This window comes from Lygodium microphyllum, chromosome 27 (assembly GCF_053477565.2).
Source record: "Lygodium microphyllum isolate KBCC chromosome 27, Lygodium_microphyllum_v1.1.10, whole genome shotgun sequence".
NCBI lineage: Eukaryota > Viridiplantae > Streptophyta > Polypodiopsida > Schizaeales > Lygodiaceae > Lygodium > Lygodium microphyllum.
In genome coordinates, this window is record NC_141161.1 from 62,381,842 (window position 1) to 62,405,129 (window position 23,288).

The 23,288-nt window shown below is 41.8% G+C and overlaps 1 protein-coding gene across 1 annotated transcript in view; it reads right to left on the reverse strand.

Moving 5' to 3' along the window:
• Positions 1-12,569: 12,569 nt before the first annotated feature.
• LOC148012379 (uncharacterized) overlaps positions 12,570-23,288 on the reverse strand; it is a 59,234-nt gene continuing 48,515 nt past the window's right edge. Inside the window, exons 5-7 of the mRNA XM_087669003.1 lie at positions 13,637-13,729; positions 13,427-13,513; positions 12,570-12,969 (exon numbers count right to left, since the gene is read on the reverse strand). Coding sequence (XP_087525129.1) covers positions 12,904-12,969; positions 13,427-13,513; positions 13,637-13,729 — 246 coding nt within the window. The 3' untranslated portion in view covers positions 12,570-12,903. The remainder of the gene's footprint in view (positions 12,970-13,426; positions 13,514-13,636; positions 13,730-23,288) is intronic.

Genomic DNA, 23,288 nt, shown 5'->3' on the forward strand with positions numbered 1-23,288 from the left:
GAGTGCATGAGCAATGAAAGTCATCTAACATGGCACATGGGCAGATAGAATATCATAGTAGGAAACAAGCTATATAAGGAGGGGAGGGAGAAGATCAAGGTTCACACACACACACACACACACACACACACACACACACACACACACACACACACACACACACACACACACACACACACACACACACACACACACACACACACACACACACACACACACACACACACACACACACACACACACACACACACACACACACACACACACACACACACACACACACACACACACACACACACACACACACACACACACACACACACACACACACACACACACACACACACACACACACACACACACACACACACACACACACACACACACACACACACACACACACACACACACACACACACACACACACACACACACACACATAGACAAAATGGATCAAGTATCCATGAAAATTTAGGATTCAAAGGTTCAAGGGCTCCCATGCTCGACTATTAGATATTTCGAATGTCCCTCCGACCAATCCTTTAACTGACATCCTGAGTGTTATCTAATAGCAGAGTTATCACTTGTAATGTCCTCAGTCACAACATCTGGCAATGGTACTGCCATCATCTTTATATTCATTGATTGTCATGATTTCATGAAGATTTTGTGATCCCTCAATGAGTGTCCCCAATTATTGTGTCACCATCACTTCCATCTCTAGTGAGACAATTGTATTATTTTCATATATAGTATACATTCGAGATTATTCTATTATTGAGTACATTTGATATTTGTTTTCACTGTTGTGACTATGTCAAGCTCTACACACTAGACACTAACTATAGAGTAGGATGTCCGTTTCCACCTATGTCGATAGTGCTCAGACCACATTCCACTCTGTGGTGGTAGTGTTCGGACCCAATTACACATGGAAACCATGATCATTGTTCCTCCATGCACTAAGCTAAATGGATATGTGTTCACAAGGTCCATTCAATACAGTTCCAAAAAGCACGGTGGCCCAATCTGAGAAGCACCAAACAATACCATCTCTTGAGGCTTCTTCTATTTTCGGCAATGATGTTACCCAAGTGCATAGGTAGCAAATTTTCCCTTCCCCCAATTACACCCACCATTCCACTAAATCTAACAACTCGTTTCTTGGCTTTTGTTAAGCCAATTGTTATCCCCTCAATACTCGCAAGTCCATCCTCACATCTGATTCCAATGGTCCACCCACCCAATGTTTCATTTTTAAAGTTCTCTGGATCTTCCAATGAGGATCTAAATTCCTTTCTTTGTTATTTTGATGCGGCATACAATGCTAACTTCCTTGGCTAAGTCAATAAGCCTCACAAGGTTGTGAAATTGGTCGAGTAGCTCACGTGCAAGGAAAAATCTGCTATCTAATCCTTAACCCAAGCTCAAGGAATGTAACAAGGTGTGAAGATAAACCTACACCCAAGATGGAGTCACTTAAACCCCAAGTTGGTCATAGGCCTGGAGTTTGCAAAGTTAGAACTATAGTAGGAATCTGGACGAGAAGTAGCAATCCCAAAATAGGAGAAACCAATTTTCAAGGATCACCTATTGAAGATGATTTAGCCAGAGCACCCATTATTTCTAGAATCGAAAGTAGCAACTATGACTGCTAACACTTTGAAAGCAACCATTCGTAAAATCCAACACAAGTCAATGCCAACAAGCCCCCTGTCTAATCTAACCATTCCGATTATTTATGTATGGTGCAAGGACCATATCATTTAGAACATCTTACTTGACAGTGGATCTCTTGTCAATATCATTACATTGGCAACTTGTCAAGAAGTGGGATTGATGGATTACGAACCACCCCATTCCTAATAAGAATGGCCAATCGGCAATAGGTAAGACCTCTTGCTATCATATGCTCTATACTTTTGAAAATTGCTATAATTCAATTCTTGGTTTCTTTGGTTGTGTCGAACATGGAGCATGCTGACAAACATTACCACCTATTGTTGGGAAGACCTTGGCTATGCCAAGCGAAAAGTCATAATTGGGATAAACAAAAACTTACAATCCACAAGAATCAACATAAAGTGACTGTGTTCTTGACCAACGTTAGCCACCTACACCACACTACAGACCAACGGGTCAAAACAGTCAATATGGTAGAAGTCTTAAGTGATGATGAGAAAGAGGAATTCCTAAAGGCTAATGCATATTTATAGCCTTAGTATCTCATTAATCTGTTGCAAATCAGTGAACAATACTTGCAACCACAAAGTTTACAACCCAAATCCTTGGAGAAGAAGGAGAAGAACAACACTCCAGATAGTTTCGAAATCCAGAACTTGAATTGTAAGACAAAAAATGATGTTGATTGCATTACTGAATAAGAAATCAAAGAAATACTAAGACAAGAGTGTGAGTCTGAGGTGCAAATACAAAAGCTCGCAAGGGTGAAGGAAGATGAATTAGACATAGTGTTCTTGGTCCAAACTAATAAAGATCAGTGCCCAACTAGAGCTAGACTTTTGACAGCAACTCATTAGTTTACTAACTAAGTTTAAAAATGTTTTCACTTAGGAATACTCAGAGATGAATATTCTATCAATATTCAATGCCTCTGAAATCAAATGCTATTCCAATCTGGATGCAACACTATGAGATGAACCCTCACATTGCCAAATAGATCAAAGAGGAGTTATATTGACTACTACGAGTTGGATTTATCACTCCAATAGATCGAGTTGGATCGGATTCCCTAATTGTCATAGTCCTTAAAAAGAAATATGAAGTAACGAATATGTGTGGACTACAGAAAGCTTAATGCGTCACAATCTTGGATCCATTCTCCATTCCCTATTTGGATACTATATTGGATGAAGTGACTAGCCAAGAGATGTACTATGTCAAATTATTATTAGGAAAGCATTAAAAAGTTCTAGTGATAAAAACTTAGATTCTAATTCCCTTAAGCATAACCATACCATCCGGGCACCTAAATAGCATCCTCGAAGTAACAAACATGCTTTAAGGAATTTACCATTTGCTGCCCAAACCACAATTGTTCTGTTTTGTGTAAAATAGAGAGCTAAAAGCTACATAGAATCAACTCTGTGAGTGTTGACATCTATAGCTCTCATTGCGCTCAACAGCTTTCATCAAAGCATGGGGAGTCTATATTATTATAGTACAGTGATGTGGTTTTGGCCTCAGGCCTCTTTTGAGAGAGACATGCAAGATCTTTGGGCCTTATTGACTAATTTTATGAGTCTTTCTAGATGATTTTAGTGTCTTTAGAAATGCAATGCTTCATTTGATGCATCTCCGACTCTACCTCACCACCCAGCTGTTGTGAAGTAAGTTTAAGTTTAAATCCTCTAAAATGTGTGTTCGCTATTATAGAAGACATTTTACTAGGCCACATTATTTCTCAAGACAACATTGCTATCGACCCCACCATGGTGGCAATAATCATGCAAGCCCTAGTATTGAATTCACCATCTATGCTACTCAGATTCTTGGGCCAAATCCAAATGCATGGCCACCACCTGTGACTTTTTGGCACACTTTGTTGTCTACAATACATTGAATTGCAGATTCCTTAGTTGTTGTTCCATTAAATTCTTTGTAGGCAACAACTTACCAATAATATTTTCGAAGCTAATAATTATAGATTCTGGTAAGAGAAGATTCTTAAAGTATGTATCACCTTTAAGTTTATATATATATATATATATATATATGATCATCTCAACTAACATGTACTTTTAACTCTTTTTATTATTTAGACATCAAGTTGATTGCTCAAGTTGTGAAGTCTTGTCAATAGTATACAAGGAAGGACAACATCAATGGCGTCTCAGAATCATAATCATGATCACGTAATAAGGGTTGACATGGATAACAACTAGGCAGACACCTATAATATGCACTAAAAGTCATGTTTCTCACCTATTTCTTTTGTATGGATGCCTATACTAGGCCTCACCTCTACTCATATTACATTTCTACTTATTTTGGGTTTACAGTATTTTGTACTTTGTCACAAAACGATGATATCTTATACATTTTAAAAAATTGGGTAAAAACTCATCATTTTGTTATAATGTATGTTGTTGTTGGGTTATTGATGTCATTAATGTTCTTTTAATCCCTCTCCCTAGTTCATGAATTAATCTTAATAATGGTTTGTCATTTAATTTTTTGGTTAAAGCTCTTTGGTTACACACTCAAGTGGGAGGAGTGCAAATTGTAGGTCATTTTTGTGATTGTTATTTTTTACAAGGTAATTATCTATCCATTTCTTTTGCAATCTACTATGTGGCACCTTGAACTTTCTACTTTTGGATATTGTGATCCATTGCCACCTCCTTCCATTTTTGTACAAGGAATACTTTGCTACATCAATTTGGCTGAGCTACGTCATCTTGTCATAGACCATGATAATGCTACTCTGCTAGCTCATCCAGACTCAGAAAGGCTTCTATTACTTCATTTGGATACATCCAACTTGCTAAAATCTTATCATATAGCCCTCTCCAACCCTCAAAATGCAATTTCTAAACTAAGAGTTAAATTTGGAAAGTTAACACTAGTTTCAAAGTGTTGTGTTGCAGTTATTGTGCTAAGTTTTAAATAAAGATGCAATTGCATAAAAATTGATTGAGAAGTTTGATTGAGCATCCATGACATGATAAAAAACCACATCTTTGAAAGTTGCCACCCCTACCCCTATTGACCTTACCCTAAATAATGCCCTTATCCCCTCTAGATTCTCTAAATCAAATATGCTAAATTCCTAAATGCCACTTGGGGTACCCCCAAATGGATAAAAGTGCATGACCAAGGATCCTACATTGATGCCTTCATCCTTCTCATACTCCTTGAACTCTATCTTCATTCATGCAAGCAACCACCTTAGGCTTATGGGTATTGACTCTAACAACACCTATCCCAATCGAGATGTGGCTATTGTTACTTGGTGAAGAAGAAAACCTTAATGTGACCTAGTACTATGCTAGCATAGCCCATGAAGGGCAGTTATCTCTCACAGATACTACAATTTTAAATGGCCCTTTAACTATGGCATTATTTGACATTGGAAAATGTGGCTCACCCTATGGTATATGTGTATTTACCAAGTCCACCAAGCCAAACGAAGGAATACATATTTCAAAGTTTCTATATGGAGTATTCAACTATTTGAGGCCCTTTATTAAGTGGTGTCGTAATGTGGCTAGTCACAAGTTGGATTGTAAAAATAACCCTATATTATGGTTCAATCATGCAATCTGGTTCATTGTGAATGGGGTTGATACAATTTTCCAAGAAAAATCACTCAGAGGCTCTATGATTTTATTTTTCAAATGGCTTGTTATTAAAGCTCGTGATGCTATCAAAGCACCTTGGTTTTCTTCTATAAGTCTGTGATATGGTTCTTAGTGCAGTAAAGAATTTATGATCAATAAAAGTTCTCAAAGTATTCTTGGCAACATGAACAGTGAATGAGCTAGAATCATTGAAAGATGCTTCTCCAATAACAAAGCTTCTAATCCTGCTTGCAATTCCTCCTTACAAAGGAATTCACAAGCTTCCTCTTAGGGTAGTGGAAGACCATAAGGCCATTATAAGCCCCGAAAATTTAGGTCTAGAAGCTTCACCACTTCTGGAAAATAGAGAAAATCTACAAAAATAAATAAAGTAAAAATCATCTTATTTTCAAAGTGAACTTTGGTAAATACTATAAGTATCATAATTCCATAATATTGAAACAACTTGGTACACTATTTTATACAACTATCTCATAACATTTAATTTTAAGCATGGTTCTAGTTTCACCATATCATGACACATCTACACATATGTACATATCTACACATACTAGTATTTTGCTCGCTCTTGGGCAATACCTACTTATCTAACTAGCTAGCTAATTGCATGGTTAGCCTTATGAGCATCATTTTGGTGCTAGCTAGATGCTACTAATCCAACTACCTAGCTTCTAGCTAGCTATTTGCTACTAGTTAAATAAAGCAAAATTCTTTGCCATTAGGCAGCTAACTAGTTTAGAGACAGTCTAGTTACCTTAAATTGTTTGCATGATTGCTAGCTAGATAACTAACACTAGCTAGCTAGCACTAACACTCTAGCACTAGCTAGCTACCTAGCTAACACTAGCTAGCTACTACCTAATTCATTTGCTCTTAGACAATACATACTTGGCTAACTAGCTAACCAATTTTCTGGTTAGCCTTATGAGCATCATTTTGGTGCTAGCTAACTAGTTGCTACCAATTCAACTAGCCACTAGCTAGCTAGTTGGCTCCAATTACCAAGATAAATTCAAGAACATGCATATATTCTAAGTATCGGACATAACAAAGGTTGCTCCCTGGTACAACAAAAAGGTACATGTTGGCAAAAACTTACATATCCACAAAAAAGGTTGTTTGCTACTATCATGTTGCTAGAAAAGGCTCTTCAAATGACAATATAAAATATCAAAAAGAGACATAAATACATAAGATGTCAAAAAGAGACGATAAAGACAAGCATATATTTTAAATATTGGACATGACATCAAATGTTGCTCCCTATTACAACAAAAAGCTACAAACCCACAAGAAAGGCACATCAATCCAATTCCACCTATCAGCATTGTGCCTCTTCCACACCCAATGACCTATCAACTCTCTAAGTTAAGGCTATGGTCAAGTTGGTGTTCAACAAGAAAGGACGAGCGATCTTCAACTACAAGCCAGTTGCACACATCCTCTATCATGTAGGTTAAGATTTTAGCTTTCTTTTATTCAGCAAGCTTCTTCACAACTAGAGATGTTCATGAAGAATTCCAAACATACTTACATTCATTGTAGTCAATTAGTAATGTGTTTGTGGGTGAAAGTAGGTTGATCTTTCCAAAAACTGTCAAGCTTCTTATAGAAAACTAGCTTACATATGTACAAACCATCTATAGTGAAACACTCCTCTTCATGACAATCCTCTTGTGAGTAGACCTTTCTAGACATTGTATGTTGATTTGGAAAACAAGCTTGAAGCAACTTCTTTGTCTTTCCCTTTTTGTAGCAGCAGCAAGTCCAAACAAAGACATCAAAGCATTGAAGGCACCAATCCAAGAATGTTTTGGCATCAACATTCATAGCAACATCCACTCCTTTGAGGTCCTAATGACACTTCTTCATCAATTGGATGTAGGTTGGAATCTCTCCTTAACCCCTATTTATTGTTGTAAGAAACAATTCATTGAGATCCAAAATGAGAGCTTGTTTGTTTTCAAATAAAGGATGCTTTGAGACCTCCCAATATTGATACCATGGTCCGCACTTAATAGAATATTCCAATACATCATGTATTTTCTCATGCACGACCACATCAACATGTGCACATGTTCTGTGTTAGCATGTGCTAGATTAGCATATTCCACATCAACATCTAATGAATCAGCATGTTCCAGGACATCATGCAATTTATTAGCTACATCCTTAACCACATTAGCATGTTCCATGACATCATACCATATCGACATGTTCCAATATAGCATGCAATTTCTCAACTACATGCTCAACCACATCAGCATTTTCCACAACAAAGCCATCTTTGTGTCAATCCACTTAAAATTACTTACATTTAGGTCGTATTTTCCATCCTACATGAACATCAACCCTTTTAGTCCCTTAATAAGTCGAGGTGTGGTGCATTCTCTTTGGGATTTGGAGTTGTTTGCAATTGATAGTGTCATTAGATTGTGCTCTAGATCTTGTTATGCTTTAGAAAGAGAATGACTTGCTAAGTAAAAAAAATCATAGCTCCCACATGATTCATTGTTAGTGTCTCCTTGAATGGCCTACCAACTAGGCAAGTGACAACCACCACCCTCTACTTCAAGGCCCCAACACCCTCCACATCAATTGAACAACATCCATTGAGAAGGCATGCTGCTAGATGATTTTCAACAACGAGACCCTATTGATGTATGGTACCTTGGTAGAACTTTGGTCATCCATCATCCACACCCTCCATAGCCACTAGGAGCAACTAGGAGGATAGTTGAGATTGACAAGGGCTTCAACAACAGCTTCTCCATGCTTAGAGCGTCCATGGCCCATTTTTACAAGATGGCACCTTCAGTGGTACTACACTCCAACATGGCTTCTATTCCCCATCCGCAAGGCTTGTATACATGAGTGGACTTTTATTTGTAGACAACTTCAACTAGTTTGTTGAGTATTTGTACTTCATTCAAGCAATACAACTTATATATATATATGTATATGTATATATATATATGGGGCTAACTATGGTGCCTCCCATCATTGCAAACAGCTTGTCATTGTCGCGATCAGTCTCTCCGCCAGTTGTTATCTACTGTGTCCTTTCTCCGCAATATTCTCTATCCTACTGAGAGTCATGCTCTCTCTCTCTCTCTCTCTCTCTCTCTCTCTCTCTCTCTCTCTGTGTCTGTGTCTGTGTGTAAACAACCAGTTCCTTAAACCCAAAACCCCAGATCCTGAGGCAAGTTCATTCCCTACTATCAAACAACCAATTCCCTGGCAATGGGCAATCAATTATTTTTACCACAAAGGAGCCCATCTCCAACCGGGACTGTTGCACAGTCATCCATTCACAATTTCTACAAAGTCGCTGATTGAAAAAGTTAACCGATGTTCCTGCACCACCCTCCTGTTGGCCTCCTTTGACATCCTTCCGCGCAGTGCCCCCAGCCACTGTAGTCTCCATTCGGAGGGAAAGGGGGCTGAAATGGGAAACTTTCCCACTACAGTCTCAGTTCTCTCCCTGGGATCTTCAAGACTCATCACTGCAATCTAACCCAACATAATCACAAAAGTGGGGGTACAGTGGTTGGGATAAATAGCAACCTCAGAGCTTTACTCACTAAAACCACCACCGATATAAACAACAGGTGGGTTGCTATTCATTTTAAGGATCAAGAAGAGTTTGCAATTCTCTCTTCATATGCTTCATGTACTGCCCAAGACAGAACCACCTTATGGTACTCCTTGCTACAATTACAATGTCCTTTAATCATGATAGGCGACTACAACATGGTAGAGGATATTAAAGACACGTACATATTAAAAGGACAAATCATTTCACATCAAGAAAAGATTGCTTGGATGAACCGTGTGTCCTACCAAGAATTGGTAGACATTAGCATGGGAGCTGGATACACCTAGTCGAAGAACCGGAGGGAACCCGAAAGGTGAGGCCAGATAGGACAAGGCAAGACTAGATAGGACATACATCTCAGCAGGTCTACTTTCCTGCTTTGCTAGTGTCAATTGTAAAATTCATAAAGATTTACTCGTTTGATCATTTCCCAGTTTTAACTAGTTTCTCCAATAATCTCAATGGTATAAGGGCTATTATATAGACCCATCACTATTTAAGTCACAAGTGGTGAGGGTAAAAGTACAAAAAGCATGACAAGCCACTTAGCACATGCTTGGTTAGCCACTATTAAGGCAACCCAAGTCCTTCTGAAGAAAGCAAAAAGAGAAAAACTAAACAAGAGAAAAGAAATCAGGAAACAAAACTGACTTAAAGAGTTTGAAATCAGGAAAGGGAGAGAAGGCCTTCAAGAGGAATCGCTACTAGTCAAAAGACCTTAGGTTTCTAGAAGAAGAAGCCAACAACGTAAGACAATATACTAGGTCCTGGTGAGCAGGGAAGATCAATCGACCTACCAAGGAAATGTTGAACACGAAAAGGATATTATGCCCATGTTTATTTAAACATATGGAAACCTAGCCATCTCCAATGAAAAGAACCTAGAAACAGCTGGATAATTCTTTGAAGACATTTTCTCACCTACTCAATCCCACAGGTAATGTTAGCTAGAGCCAAAACTAGTCCCCAGCTCAATAGACCAAATACTATTCTAACCTCTCAGAAATAGAAATAGGGGACACTAGTGGAAGTCTAGCTAATGGGAAAAGTCCAGGCTTGGACAATCCTCAATGAAATCTACAAGGAATCTAGAGAATTTCTAATTCAACCACTACTTCAAGTGTGGAAAGAACCCATCAAATATGGTGACCCGCCCATAGGAATCAATCAAGGTGTCATTAAGCTCATCCACAAAAGGGACAAAAAGAAAAATCACACGAATTGGAGTGATCTTTTGCTTCAAAAATCAAGCTGTGGGAAGGATTCAAATATGCACAAAAAAGAGACCAATATTTCATATTCTTCCAAATTGTCTTTGGTAAAGGCTATAATGAGCTAGACTGGTGTTTTATTCTACAATCTATACATGGTATAGGGCTAGGCAAGAAGTTTATCAATATGCAAGAACCCTCTTTGGGAATGCCAATGACAAAGTGGTTGTCAACGGAGAGTTATCAGCCACCCTTCCATTATTCAGGTCCATCAAGCAAGGCTGCTCTTTAGCCCCCCAACTCTTTGCAATATCAACTAATGCCCTTAGATGGCTAATGAAGGAGAAGGTAAAAGAAGGCAAGCTAAAAGGGATCAGACTCCCAAATCAAACAGACATGGTTCAAAATTTGTTTGTGGATGGTACAATGGATAATAACCCATCCTCAGTCAAGTCTTTTTGGGACTACATAACGACTTTTTGCCTATCATCATCCTCAATAATTTACCCAACCAAAACCGGGATCAAATTCTTAATAGTACCTCCACCCCAATGGCTACTTGATGAAGATTGCAAGATGATTGAAGAGGGGACAGTATCTAGGCTGTTGGGCATCTCAATGGGATTTGGTGTAACACTCGAACAAAGGTGGGAGTAGGTAATATGCAAGGTGAAAAAAAAAACTTGAGTATCTCAGAGGTCTCCAATTCCACTTCGCTAGAAGAATTGCTGTCCTAAAACATATGACAATCCCCTCCACTATATATTTCTTGTCATGCTGAAAGGCTACTAAAACTGGACTAAAAACCCTAGAAAGCCTGGCACAAAACTTTTTATGGTCTAGTGATAGTGACAAATTCAAACTCCCTAAGATGGCCTGAGATGACTAAACACAGCCAAAAGAGGAGGGTGGTCTCAAGAGACCCAATCTATTCACTTTAGCAAACAAGCTAGCTTGGATAGCAAGGGTATTACTTCATGAACAGGACAACCGTTATCCTCAATAGTTGTTCTAAATTCCATCTTAAGGAGTTTCCTAGATGGACAGGTCATGAAGCACTATGTCTTTCAACCAAGTTAGAATAACTATCAAAGGTTGTCAAAACCTCATCAAATGTCTAGTATTGGGAAGCGTGGCTACCATACAAAGTCTACATAAGGATCTCCCCAATAAGAAACTTCACTCTCCTACTATGCCTCTAACTCCACTTGGCTTAGTATATTTCATAGACCTATAGAGATTGCAAATTTATCCCTAGCCTATAAATTACCATGGAAAGGAATCAAGGAATGGAAAGATCCATGTGACCTTGGCAATGTCAATTTGATAGGCTTGAATCCACCATCAATGGGCCTACCAATCCAAATGATCTAGAGCAATAGTATACAACCCAAAGCCTCTTGTCTAATGTGGTTGATACCATTAAAAGCAAAGATTGGACTAACAACTGAGCAAATGTAGTAGCAGTCAGTAACGGCCTATGCCCAAGGTGTAAAAAAAAAGGTGGAAACAATCCTTCATCTTCTTTTGAATTGCAAGGTCAGCGCTAATATTTTAAATTTGTTACAAGTTTTTAACATTTTCCTTCCATCCAACAAGCCCATCTTGCAAGAGAATTTTGTTAGGAGAAATTATGTACTTCCTCTTGTAATTTGAAATTGGCTCAGCAGCCTATATTTGTGGGATGTGTGGCTTTGCAAGAACAAGGCAATGTTCAACCAAGTCTCAATTCATCCTATCCATGGTTTTAATTCTGATTTTCTGCTATAGGTGGTATTAGTGGGCCCCAAAATCGAACAAGGCCACAAGATGTAGAAGAAGAAAAGAAGAAAGATGAAGAAGAAGAAAATCGGTTACTCAAGAAATTCAGGGTGCATGAAGAAATGAGATTGCGGATGGAGATGCGGGAAACCTACTTTTGAGGACTCTATGCGATCCCCGAGAAGCCATCTTGGATATGTTGCAGCAAAGAGGTTTACAACAGTAAAAGAAAAATGCTTGATGTTATAACAAACCTTAGTCACATTTCAAGGAAAGTGGTCCAACTCCAACCGATAAGTTCATAAATCCAAAGGCTAGCCCTTGCTAAAATCTGCCTAAAGTCTGCACCATGTGACTCTTTTTTTCCCTTTAATATCAATACAGTTTAACGTGTATATATGTATACATATATTCAGCATTAGATCGTTGAAGCTACAGGCTATTTGGGAGACAAAAGTTGAAGCTATTTTTGGAGGATCTAGCGAACAGACAGCTTGGAAGAATTTGATCTTTAAATATTCTTGGTTCTTGAATTTAGTGTCTAAGCTTGGGGGGAATTTAAGTTAAGCCCTGTCTTACTCTTGGGTTTTGCTTATACAAGCAACTATTATGTTCAGTTTTAGTAGGTATGTTTCCAATATGTTTCTAATGCAAATTGTGAAAAATTCTGTCCAAATTGGGTATGTGATAAGCTTCATTCAATGCATAAGATTCTTTACATGTATAACAGGTTCTGACTCCTAAGCAAGACACTGGATATTCGATTTTTCTGGCCCCAGAACAGAAGAAACGGAATGGGTAAAAAATCTCAAAAAGAACCTCAAAAAAACCAAGTACACAATCTTTGAAGGGTTGAAACTAGGTCAAAAATAAATGCAAGTCAATCTTTCAATGTTGTAGTGCACTGACTCGCAGATAAGTACTACTACAACTGCTTGGAAGTTACATTGTGGGGAACAGGGACTACTGGAGCTACTTGGAACTCAAATGCTTGTGAAACTCTTGCTTGCTACTTGTGTCCAATAAAAGAGATAAAAATACTCCAAGCCACACCCATCACACTTGTTGCAGCAACCTGCACAGAAGAAAAAACGGAGCTTATCAACCTTCCTAGCAGAAGATGCTTGGCTCTGCACAAGTATTGCATGTGTGTGCATAGTAAATCAACTTTAGTTACAGGATTTATACATCCACCAGTGTCAAAAGTCAGCAAAGACTCTCTTGCTTGTAGACTCCACACGTATGGATAATTTATCTCCACCTTTACTGCCATCTTCTCTTATAAACAAAAAGTAGCTTGACAGAAACAGCCCAATTGAGCTGCTTAGTTGCTCAACTGCAGAATGGCCCTGTTAATCTTAAATGCCATTTCAGGATTTCAGGGGCCAGTCTGCACTGCTTTCCAGTGTGCATATTAGTTGGGTGTAAATCCTGCTGACTGTGCATACATCCATATGCAAGAAATATACAAATGTTTCATAATGAAACGGCCAAGGCTAAGTTCCCTTGTTTTCAGCAGGTTTCAAACTTACTTGCAATTGAGGTGGAACAAATCCAAAATTTATAAGTTGGAATGGTATCCAAACTTTCCAATTTGCAACTACCAATGGCAGCCAGTCCTGTACACAAGTAGGCAACAGTACAATGAGCTCATTATTTCACTTTGTAGATACAAAATAATCCCAAAAGTTAACAGTTTGACATCACAAAGGCAGACATGGATTTGAATGCCAATCAAGCACCTTGTGTAGCTTTGCCTCAATCTCTTGTTGACGACCTTCTAGGGTACATAAAGCAATGAAGAGACAACCAACACCTAATGGAGTGAAAACTAGCTGCAAACACATAAAATTTCAAAAGCCAAAACATGAGTTTAAGAGCTCTCTCTCTCTCTCTCTCTCTCTCTCTCTCTCTCTCTCTCAATGTGTGATTCCTATGTTCTCTTACTATGACAAGGAGGTTTTGCTTTTAGCTTCTCTTTCCTTTTCTCTTGTTGTAGGAAGCACGGTGAGTGCAGACTCTTGTTTGAGGTATTGTTGTCGATAAGCAATAGGAAAACTGTTTTGCTTTGTGTTGTTGATGGTCTATGTCACATGTCCTAGGTTTTTGATCAGTGAGAGAAGGGAAACAAGAGTTTATATTAATCACATGAAAAGTACAAGAGTTATGGCATAGTAGCAAAAGAGACTGCCCTATGCCAAGAAACTAAATCCTCCCGAAGGAGAACGCTAGAGTGCTGAACAAGATCCAACCACCAATGGAGAAGACCCTTCAACCTCCCCTCTTTGTTTTCTATAGTGGGTGGTTGTATTAATGATTAATCATATAAGAAGCACAAGAGTCACGGTGGTGCAACAAAAGAAACTGCCATATGCCAAGGTAAACCTCTCCCCTCCCCCCCCCCTCTCTCATGCGCTCGTAGAGGTTGCTGAGATGAAAGTGCAATCAGATGGTGTATAGCCAGCATACAAAAGCCATATTCACCATTGGGACAAACGAAACCCAAAACAAGTCTAAACCAAAGCAAAAGAAGACTTGTTAAAGCCCTTGAACAATAACAATATCTAGCACCATCACACACAAGTAGTGAAGGGGAGTGAGAGTGTCCATCAAATGGAACTGAATTTTCGGTGGCTGATGGCTGTTTAAGTGGCTGATCATGCTGAAATTTCACTTTCTTTTTGTCTAAATCACTAGATGTGGCATTTTTCAACAACTTTGATTCATTAAATACCACATCTTAGCTGCGTAGTACATTTTTCATGCTTGGAACCCAAACTCTATAACCCATTTCACCTTCATCTCCATAACCCATGAAGATGCCTCTAAGGGATTTCATATTAAGTTTGGTTTGGTTATCAACAGGTACATGTACATAGCATTCACAACCAAAGACCCTTAAGTGGTCATATGAAGCAGCTTTGCCAAACCAAATCTCTTCAAGGATGCCACTTTCAAGTGCACAATATGGAAATCGGTTGCAAATATGCACTGCAATTTTAAGTCTCTCTCCATAAAGTGATTGCGCAAGATTAGCTGTGGATAGCATGCACCAAATCTTCTCACATAAAGTGGGATTCATTCGCTCAACTACACCATTAATCACGGATTATAGGGGGTTGTAAGCTCCCATTTAATCCCATTTACATCACAAAACTTATTGAATTATTTAGATACATACTCTCCCCCGTTGTCTGTTCTTATGCATTTTAGTTTTAAACCCTTTTGGGTACTAACAAATGCAAAAAATCTTTTAAAGGCATCCAATGCCTTGCTTTTCTACTTAAGCAAGTAAACCCATAGCTTTCTAGAATGTTCATCATTTTTATTAGCATGGTACATACATCAGAGTGGACTAAATCCAAAATGCATGCCTTCCTAGAGGCTCCATGAGAGTATGAACTCTTTACATGTTTTCCCAAAACACAGTCATGACAAAAGTCAAGCTTTTGAGTTTTTCACATCAACTCTTCCAAGTGAAGAGAGTGTCTGTAAACCCTTTTGGCTCATGTGTCCAAGACACTTGTGCCATAGCTCCATGTGTGACTACACTTCTGCAACTACAACAAACTTTCCAAGAAGTACCTTGCAGTGAAGATAATATAGAGTTCCCTTTTTATTGCCTCTAGTGACTAGCATGGATCCTTTCTGTATCTTCCACATTCCACCACCAAAGATAGTGAAGTAACCCCTGTTGTCTAACTACCCAATAGAAAGCAAGCTCTTCTTAATGCCAGATACATACCTAACATCATGAAGAATTAATTCCTAGCCATTTTCAAGAGCCAGGTGTATGGTGCCCACTCCTTCAATATCACATGCATGGTTATTCCCTGGGTAAACTTTCCCGAGATTATCTGCTGCATAAGAAAAAAAACACTCCAAAGATGGAGTTACATGAAATAAAGCACCATTGTCAACAATCCATGATTGTAACAAACCATCATGAGTAGACAACAAGGCATCTATCACATCCCTTTTAGTAATATACATGTCTTCCACTGTCATAGCCTGTGGATCTAAAGCTGCAACCAACAAATCGGCATATTTATTTTTTTTAATCTCCTCAATGACAACATTAGATACCACATTTGCCTTCTCTATTTCTTTAGGGGTAGAGCTGCCATCCTCCTCATTCATTTTGCCTTTTGCATTAGCCTGCTTCTTGCGTTCTTACTCCCTTTTATAGTACTTGCAATCGGGTTTTTTATGCCCTTTGCATCCACATTGACAGCAAGTGACATCTTGCTATTTTTTCTTGCTTTTGCTGCAATTTTTGTGCTTATTTGCAGCATTTGACCTCTTTCCAGTTTGTCCTCTTACATTATAGACTAATCTATTGTTTTTCCCACTTGCCTTGCATCTAATCTCCTCATTGAGAATAAAACCACACACACTATCAAATGTCCAATTGGGGTTGTTACTCAATGACACAACCAATGCTTCCCATGAATCTAGCAAAGTCATGAGTAAGAAGATAGCCTTCAGCTTAGGATCAAAAGCCAGCAAGCCTGCATCTTGTAACTGACTCAAAATACCAGTGAATGCATTTAAATGCTCTGAGACGAGCTTAAGTTCATCAAGCTTCAAGTTGACCAACTTCCGCATGAGATAGACTTGATTGACAGGAGTTGTATTCTCATACATAGCTTTGAGTTTCTCCCAAACTGCATATGCAGTGGTGAGTCCCTTGATATCAACCAAGATATCATCTGTGACTGCCATTTTGACATAAGTAATGGCTTTCTTATTCATTCTAGCCCAATCCTCATCTGACAAAGCAATAAGCTTATGTTCTGCCAAAGCATCATCACAATCCTTTAAAAAAAGAATACCCTGCATGCGATCTTTCCAAAGATCAAAGCTATTGCCGTCAAATTTGCGAATCTCAAAAAGATTCTATGTTAGACGTAGATGCACTGCCAGCCATTTTCAGCAATAAAAAGGAACTACAATAAAATGCTGAATACTTTCAGCCAATAGCAAGGTTGCTGAATATAACAACAAGTACACAAACTTGCACTTCCAAAAGTGCCCAAGAAGCAGATATTTTGCTGCAATTTCAGTCCCAAGGGCTGATTACAGCATATACATGAACTAAATCTCATACATATGCATAAGAGACAGCTCCCGCTTCAATAATACATGCGCATTTGCTTTGAAATTTTGGGGCTTTTCATGTACAAGTGAATTTTTTCTCAACTGAGCCAATTTCATTGAAATTTGTGCACATTTGAACCTCGAAATTTGGGGGTTTTGCAGATTTTGTGAAATTTCTTTTACATTTGCCTCTATTTGACACTCGGGATGATGTATTAATGCAATTGGGGCAGATTTATTGCAAAAATTTTGGGTCTTTTCGCATCGCTGATGCATTTCAAGCAGATTTGTGCTTTGACGGTGAAATTACAACAAATTCACTGCTGAGTGGGAGAAATTTGGACTTGTGATGTATCGAATGTTGTAAAAAGGCAGCTTCTCTTGGTACATGTATTGCTAAATGCTCATTATGCAGTTAAAACAGTGGTATATACAGCATTTGGGTTATTGCATTTGGGGTTATGGTGACAATGTCTGCAATTTTTGGGTCAAATGTCTCTGTTTTGCATGAACAGCATCAAATCTGGAAAAAGCCCCAAATTTCGCGCAAAATCTACACAAATCTGAGAACTGTGCTTACACGCCTTACTAAAAAACGACCTTCTGTTTTCTTCATACACACAAAAAACTGACTCGCCTTTGACTTCGGGAAGCGCGCACACCTTCGTTGGAGCTCTAATACCAATTTGAAGGGGAGTGAGAGAGCCCAAGTGGTGTGCACAGAGAGAATGGGGTGTGTTCAGCAGTAGAGAGTGCAAAGAGAGTGGAGACTTGAGTTGGGTGTGTATTAGTGTGGTACACAAAGAATAAAAGAATGTATTCATACTTAGGGTATGGTACACTCACACCTGCAAGGGTGCGGTCACATATACAAGTAAATATAGTGTGAGAAGTGTAGCGGAAGGCCTTTACACCCAACAAGTAGTGATTGAAGTCACACGAATAACAACCATGCAGCAGCCACATCATGAATGACGACTCTCTCTCTCTCTCTCTCTCTCTCTCTCTCTCTCTCTCTCTCTATTTGTGCCAGCTAATAAGAGTGCAACTGAAAGTATTCGACAAGATCAGCCAAACACATAGATAGCAATATCAAAAAAGTATCATCTAGAGATTCAATCAAAAGGGAGCAAACTAACACCAACATTTCCGTAGCACCATGCAAACATTATGTGCGAAGGGACTCCGCAGGTATGATGAATTCCATATTTCCTAGCAACCCTCTACAAATTGCCAATCAACCGATCCAAAGATGCTATTCTTGGCATGGAATTTCAAGTGAAAACCGATCCAATAACTGCATCATGCAACCTTTAAAGCCATCGTGACTCATAAAGGAGGAATTAAAACACAATGGCAACCAACCCCAAAATTTTGCATAGGTACAAGTGGACTCTCTAAGCATTACAAACTCCAACCAAATGTGATCAAATAGATTTTTATTTTTTTTTGCAAGTAAAATGTGGCTGATCATATTACTCAAAAAAACTGATTACAAGGGAGTGCTCATGCTCAACAGACTAGCTGGAGCTGATGAAAGTCACAAATATATCATGTATACAAGCCTCTCAAGGCGGCCTAGGGGTGATGGGGGTAAGAAGCCATGGAGGGGGGGTGTATCGCCATCTATGGCTGCCTGCCTGCATCGTGAAAAACAGGTCCTCGCTGCCCCAAGTGCGCATGAAATGACATCGGAGCTCCTGACGAACGCTAGACTTCGCCTTGCACCTAATCCCATCGGCCGTGGAGGGAGTGGATGATGGAGGTTCAGATCTCTATTAAGGTCGCCCGTACTGAAAGTCTCTCCGCCGAAAGCCTCCTGACACCGCACCTTCTAGATATGCCAACCAGTAAGACTCCCTATGATCTCGCATACCTCAGAGCGGTCTACTGTGGACTCCAATACCAAGCCGATAGGTAGAGCCTCCAAACTGACCACTGCGCACGACCCTGCCTCGATAATGAATATCGTGTCCTGCATCCGGGCCTCATACAGAAGGTGACGGCCCTGGCTGACTACCTGCCAGCAGAAAGCTCCCCATGAGATATATCCAAGGTTGGGTGCTATACGGCGAAGGATGTGGCATGCTCCTCTCCACACAAGTTGTGACGCCTCACACGACCAAAGGCAATGCTTTGGAGTTTCCAGAGGCTACTGTGTACAGCGCTTACAATCTCCCTCCTACATCTGGGCAAGCCAACTTTCCACCGCTAAGCCTCCGTGTGCCACCAACCATAAGAAATACGATACCCTCCTCGGCCTCCAACTATCTCATAGGCGGTACCAAAAGGTTCGTCGGAAAGGCTCCGTGATGCTATGCTCCACCCAGTGCCTGCTACGTGACAGCGCCCAATCCATATTCTCCTGCATCTATACGTGTCTAACAATCTTGGCAGTGTACTCCAAGAACCTCAATGGCTTCTTGGCAACCACAGTGGCCGGCCACAGCCAATCTCCCGGCCAGATCCACTCCAGCTCATCAAGTGGCCTGCCCTCCCAGATCCAGAGCCGTTATCAGAAGACAAAAGGGTCAAGCTGCCATGTCTTCCCTTGAAGGCCAATCACCCAGATCCTCCTCCATGAAAGGACAACTATCTCCTCATCCTGTTGCCCTCTGTCAAGAGCCAAACGCGCCCCCCCCCCCCCCCCCTTACAGTAAAGAGGGTCCCAGGTGGAGCACCACCTACTCTACCTACCACCTGTAGGGGGATGCCTGCTAGTGAAAACCCAACTGCCCATACCTCCCGGGGCTCTATCGGCTCTCATATCGGGGAAGCAAGCCACTCCTGAGGTACTGCTACATCTATCTATCTTCTCCTCAGCTCCACTCCTCTCTAGCAGCCTGATACTCGCTACACCACCTCCTCATCCACCATCTTGTACACCTTGTGCCATGTCCTGATGGTACGAACCGGGCCGGCCTCCCAACCAGCCCACTGGATGTGGAGGCGCTCGCCAATCTGTGCCCCTCGATCTCTGACCTGGGGGTTCCAGATCACTGGCTGATGGTCTATCTCCTCCTGGCAGCCTGGGGGCTCTGGATTAGGGCCTTACAGAGGCCCTGCCACACGCGGAGCAAGTTGCATAGGAAAGGTGATCTGGGGGAGGGGTTTGATCTGGGCTGACCTAAAGATCCATCTCAGGGACCGCCTCCACTCACCACCAAGCCTCGGTCTACAATCCTGAAGACCCTCCTGCAATAGAACCTTCCATGTTAGTCCTCCTAGTGTGAGGCCGCGAACAACTAGCTTGCCCAAGAGGACCATACTCTGATACTTTGGGTCTATGATCCCAAGGCCTCCCTCTAACCAATGTTGTATGATGGTCGCCCACACCACCTTGACCCTAGAATCCCTGGAGCCGTCTCACCTGGACCAAAGGAAGTTCTGCACTAGGCAGTGAAGCTGCACTACGCAGGATGAGGAGAAGCACCAACATGAGGCGATGTACCAGGCCGTCGTTAGGAGGACCTAGTTAACCACCAGAGCTCGGCCTGCTAGTGAGAGGCGAGCCGTGCTCCAATAGGTCAGCTTCCTCCGAATAGAATCGAGGACTGGAAGAAACTACTGGGCGGGAGTGATGTCGAGTCCCACCTGGAACCCTAGGTAACGTACGGTCTACCCTCTACTCACCCATCTAAATCCCAGGTGGACGCCCCACTCCATGCTAGAGTTCGGATCTGTGAGGAAACCAACCAACTTTCACTAGTTGATTTTCGCTCCCGCTGCAGAACAGAACATCTTAAGAGTCAACCCCACTCTCTCTAGCATCAACTCATCGTCCTCTATGTAGTGTTGTATCATTTGCGTACTCTGAGTCTAACAACTCATTCTCCTCTCTCACGGGATGTCGGAGGCCGCATAATCCACTCACACATGACCTGAGGAAGTGAGACATTGCCTCTACAAAGAGTAGAAACAGATACGGGGCCAAGAGGGAACCCTACCGGACCGATCTCTCCAGCCGAAACTCCTTCCCTCACCTACCATCTATGAGAACCCTGCCGGTGGCCGATCTGTAAAGTGCGGAGACTCTGCAAATCCAAGCCTCGGGAAAACCCAACCTCACCATTGTGCCCTCTAGGAAATCCCAATCCACCCTGTCGTAAGCTTTCTCGAAATCCAAGAGTAGTACCGCCAGTCTCTGCCTATTGTGCTAAGCCCACTTTGTCGTCTCAAAGAAGGTGAATACATTGTCTAGGATGCTCCTATCTTGAACAAAGTTTGTCTGTGTATCATGGATGATGTCTAGAACCACGAGGCGTAGTCGCCTACCAATCATCTTTGTCAGTGCCTTATAGGCCACTAACAATAAGGTGATCGGTCTCCACTGGGAAAGCTCCAACCAATCTCTCCCTTTGGGGAGAAGACTGATAAGGCTTGCAGAAAGACTCCCTGGCATCTGTCTTGTGAAAATCTCCTAGAAGGCCATCAATAGGGGATCCTTCATGACCTCCCAATAGGTAGTGAAGAAGGCCTTAGAGAGGTCATCCTCTCTCGGGCAATTTTGCCCGTCCTGTGTATGAAAAGCCTCCTCTAGTTCCTTCTCTATGAAGGAGGCTAGGAGGGAGCGTCCCATCTTTGTAACGAGGGACGGGATATGATCCCAGACCTGTTGTCTACATCGTTGTCCTCTAGCTGAGGTTGTGTCCTGCTGGAAAAGGCGTCTGTAGTAGTCGGTGGCAATCTCCATCACCTCGTCTGGGCTAGAACCAGTCCTCCCATATTAATCTCGAAGGCTGCGTATCTGCTCTCCTGAGGTGCGAGGCTAGCGCACTTGGAAAAACTCCCTGCACATCGTGTCCCCCTTCCGCGCCCAGAAAGCTGTTGAGGTGCGGAAAGATAACTCCAAACGCCTATCCTCTAGGCCAGCAATGGCTGCTCGCGCGCGCACCTCCTGTGCGTGGAGGGTGGGATCCCCTCGTGCCTCCTATAATAATCTCTATGTTGTTGCAAGGTCCCGTCGGAGTGCTCTCTTCTCCTCCTAGCTCTGCTGCCTGATCTATATGACTACCTCTTGGCAAATACTGTTCGACTCGGCTAGGACCTCTGCAACTTCCTTTGCGATCCCGGTACCTCTTGCCCCACTCCCTAGTCCAAGTCTGCTCTATCTATCTTGTCACCTCCTCCCTCCTATAGATCGAGTCAAGGATCCGACAAGATCGTGTGTCTAGGGTAGATGCTGGGGGATCAAACGTCAGGAGAACCAGGCAATGGTCGGACAACGTGGTGCCCGCCAACTGCCCAATCTGGCCTCTATGAGAGCCTCCCCACTCTCCCACATAAAACCTGTCCAACCGCTCCAGCAGGACTCCACCTAGCCGCCCGTATCCCCAAGAGAAGTCTCACAACCTCTCCCTCCTATGTAAGGCAGGGTCTCTCCAGGCATCGCGTGCTCCTACTGCCAGTAGAAAGACCTCCCATGCCTCCTGCTCCTCCCCAACCATGCCCTGGTAGTTTCTGCATCTGCCCTGCTGGTCCTCCAAAGCCTTCAGGTTGTTCAAGTCTCCTTCAACGATCCAAGAGTCCACCTCTAGGAGTCCATCCGCGATCTCCACCTAGAACTTGTCGCATGCCCTAACCTCCATAGGGGCATAGACATTGAGGACTCCAAGGCACGAGTCCCCAATATCCAGTCTGATCCATAGAGCCCTCCCTGCCACTATCGTCCCGTGGTCTCGTACACAAGCAGTGAGACTCGGGCCAATAGAGGTGCATACGTCTCTACTCCTACCGTGGGCACCTATGGTGTGCACCTAGTAAGTGTGCGAGCTGCCCGAGAGTACTTCCCCTACCTGCTAGGTCTGGGTGGGAGTGAGCTTGTGCTCCTGTAGAAGTAAGATGTCGATCCGTCCGGCAAGGGCAAGCTACAGCTCCTGCCGAACAATCAACTTCCTGAAACCACATGCCCCACTGTAGTGGAGACTATTCACATTCTAGGATGCGAGGTGTAAGCTCATGGAGAAACCTGTGTGACTGACCGAACAAGCATCTGTTCGGTGTGGAGATTGTTGATGAGGAGGAAAAACTGTGGGATATGCAAATACGCTTTGCCGCAGGTCTAAGACGGCAAACTCCAATCCCCCATGGTGGCCTTGGCCGGGACCATAGGGGTGATAGATGCTCTAGGTGGTACTATCAATGCATCTATCAACCATCCTGAGAGTCGTGACTCTGTACACTAGTAGAAACGGGCTGCGTGTGCCAGGGGCCACTCGATCATATCCCTCGAAGCTCTCCACTGTGGAGGGGCACAAAAGATACTGCTCAAGTGTGGGACCTCGACACCAACCC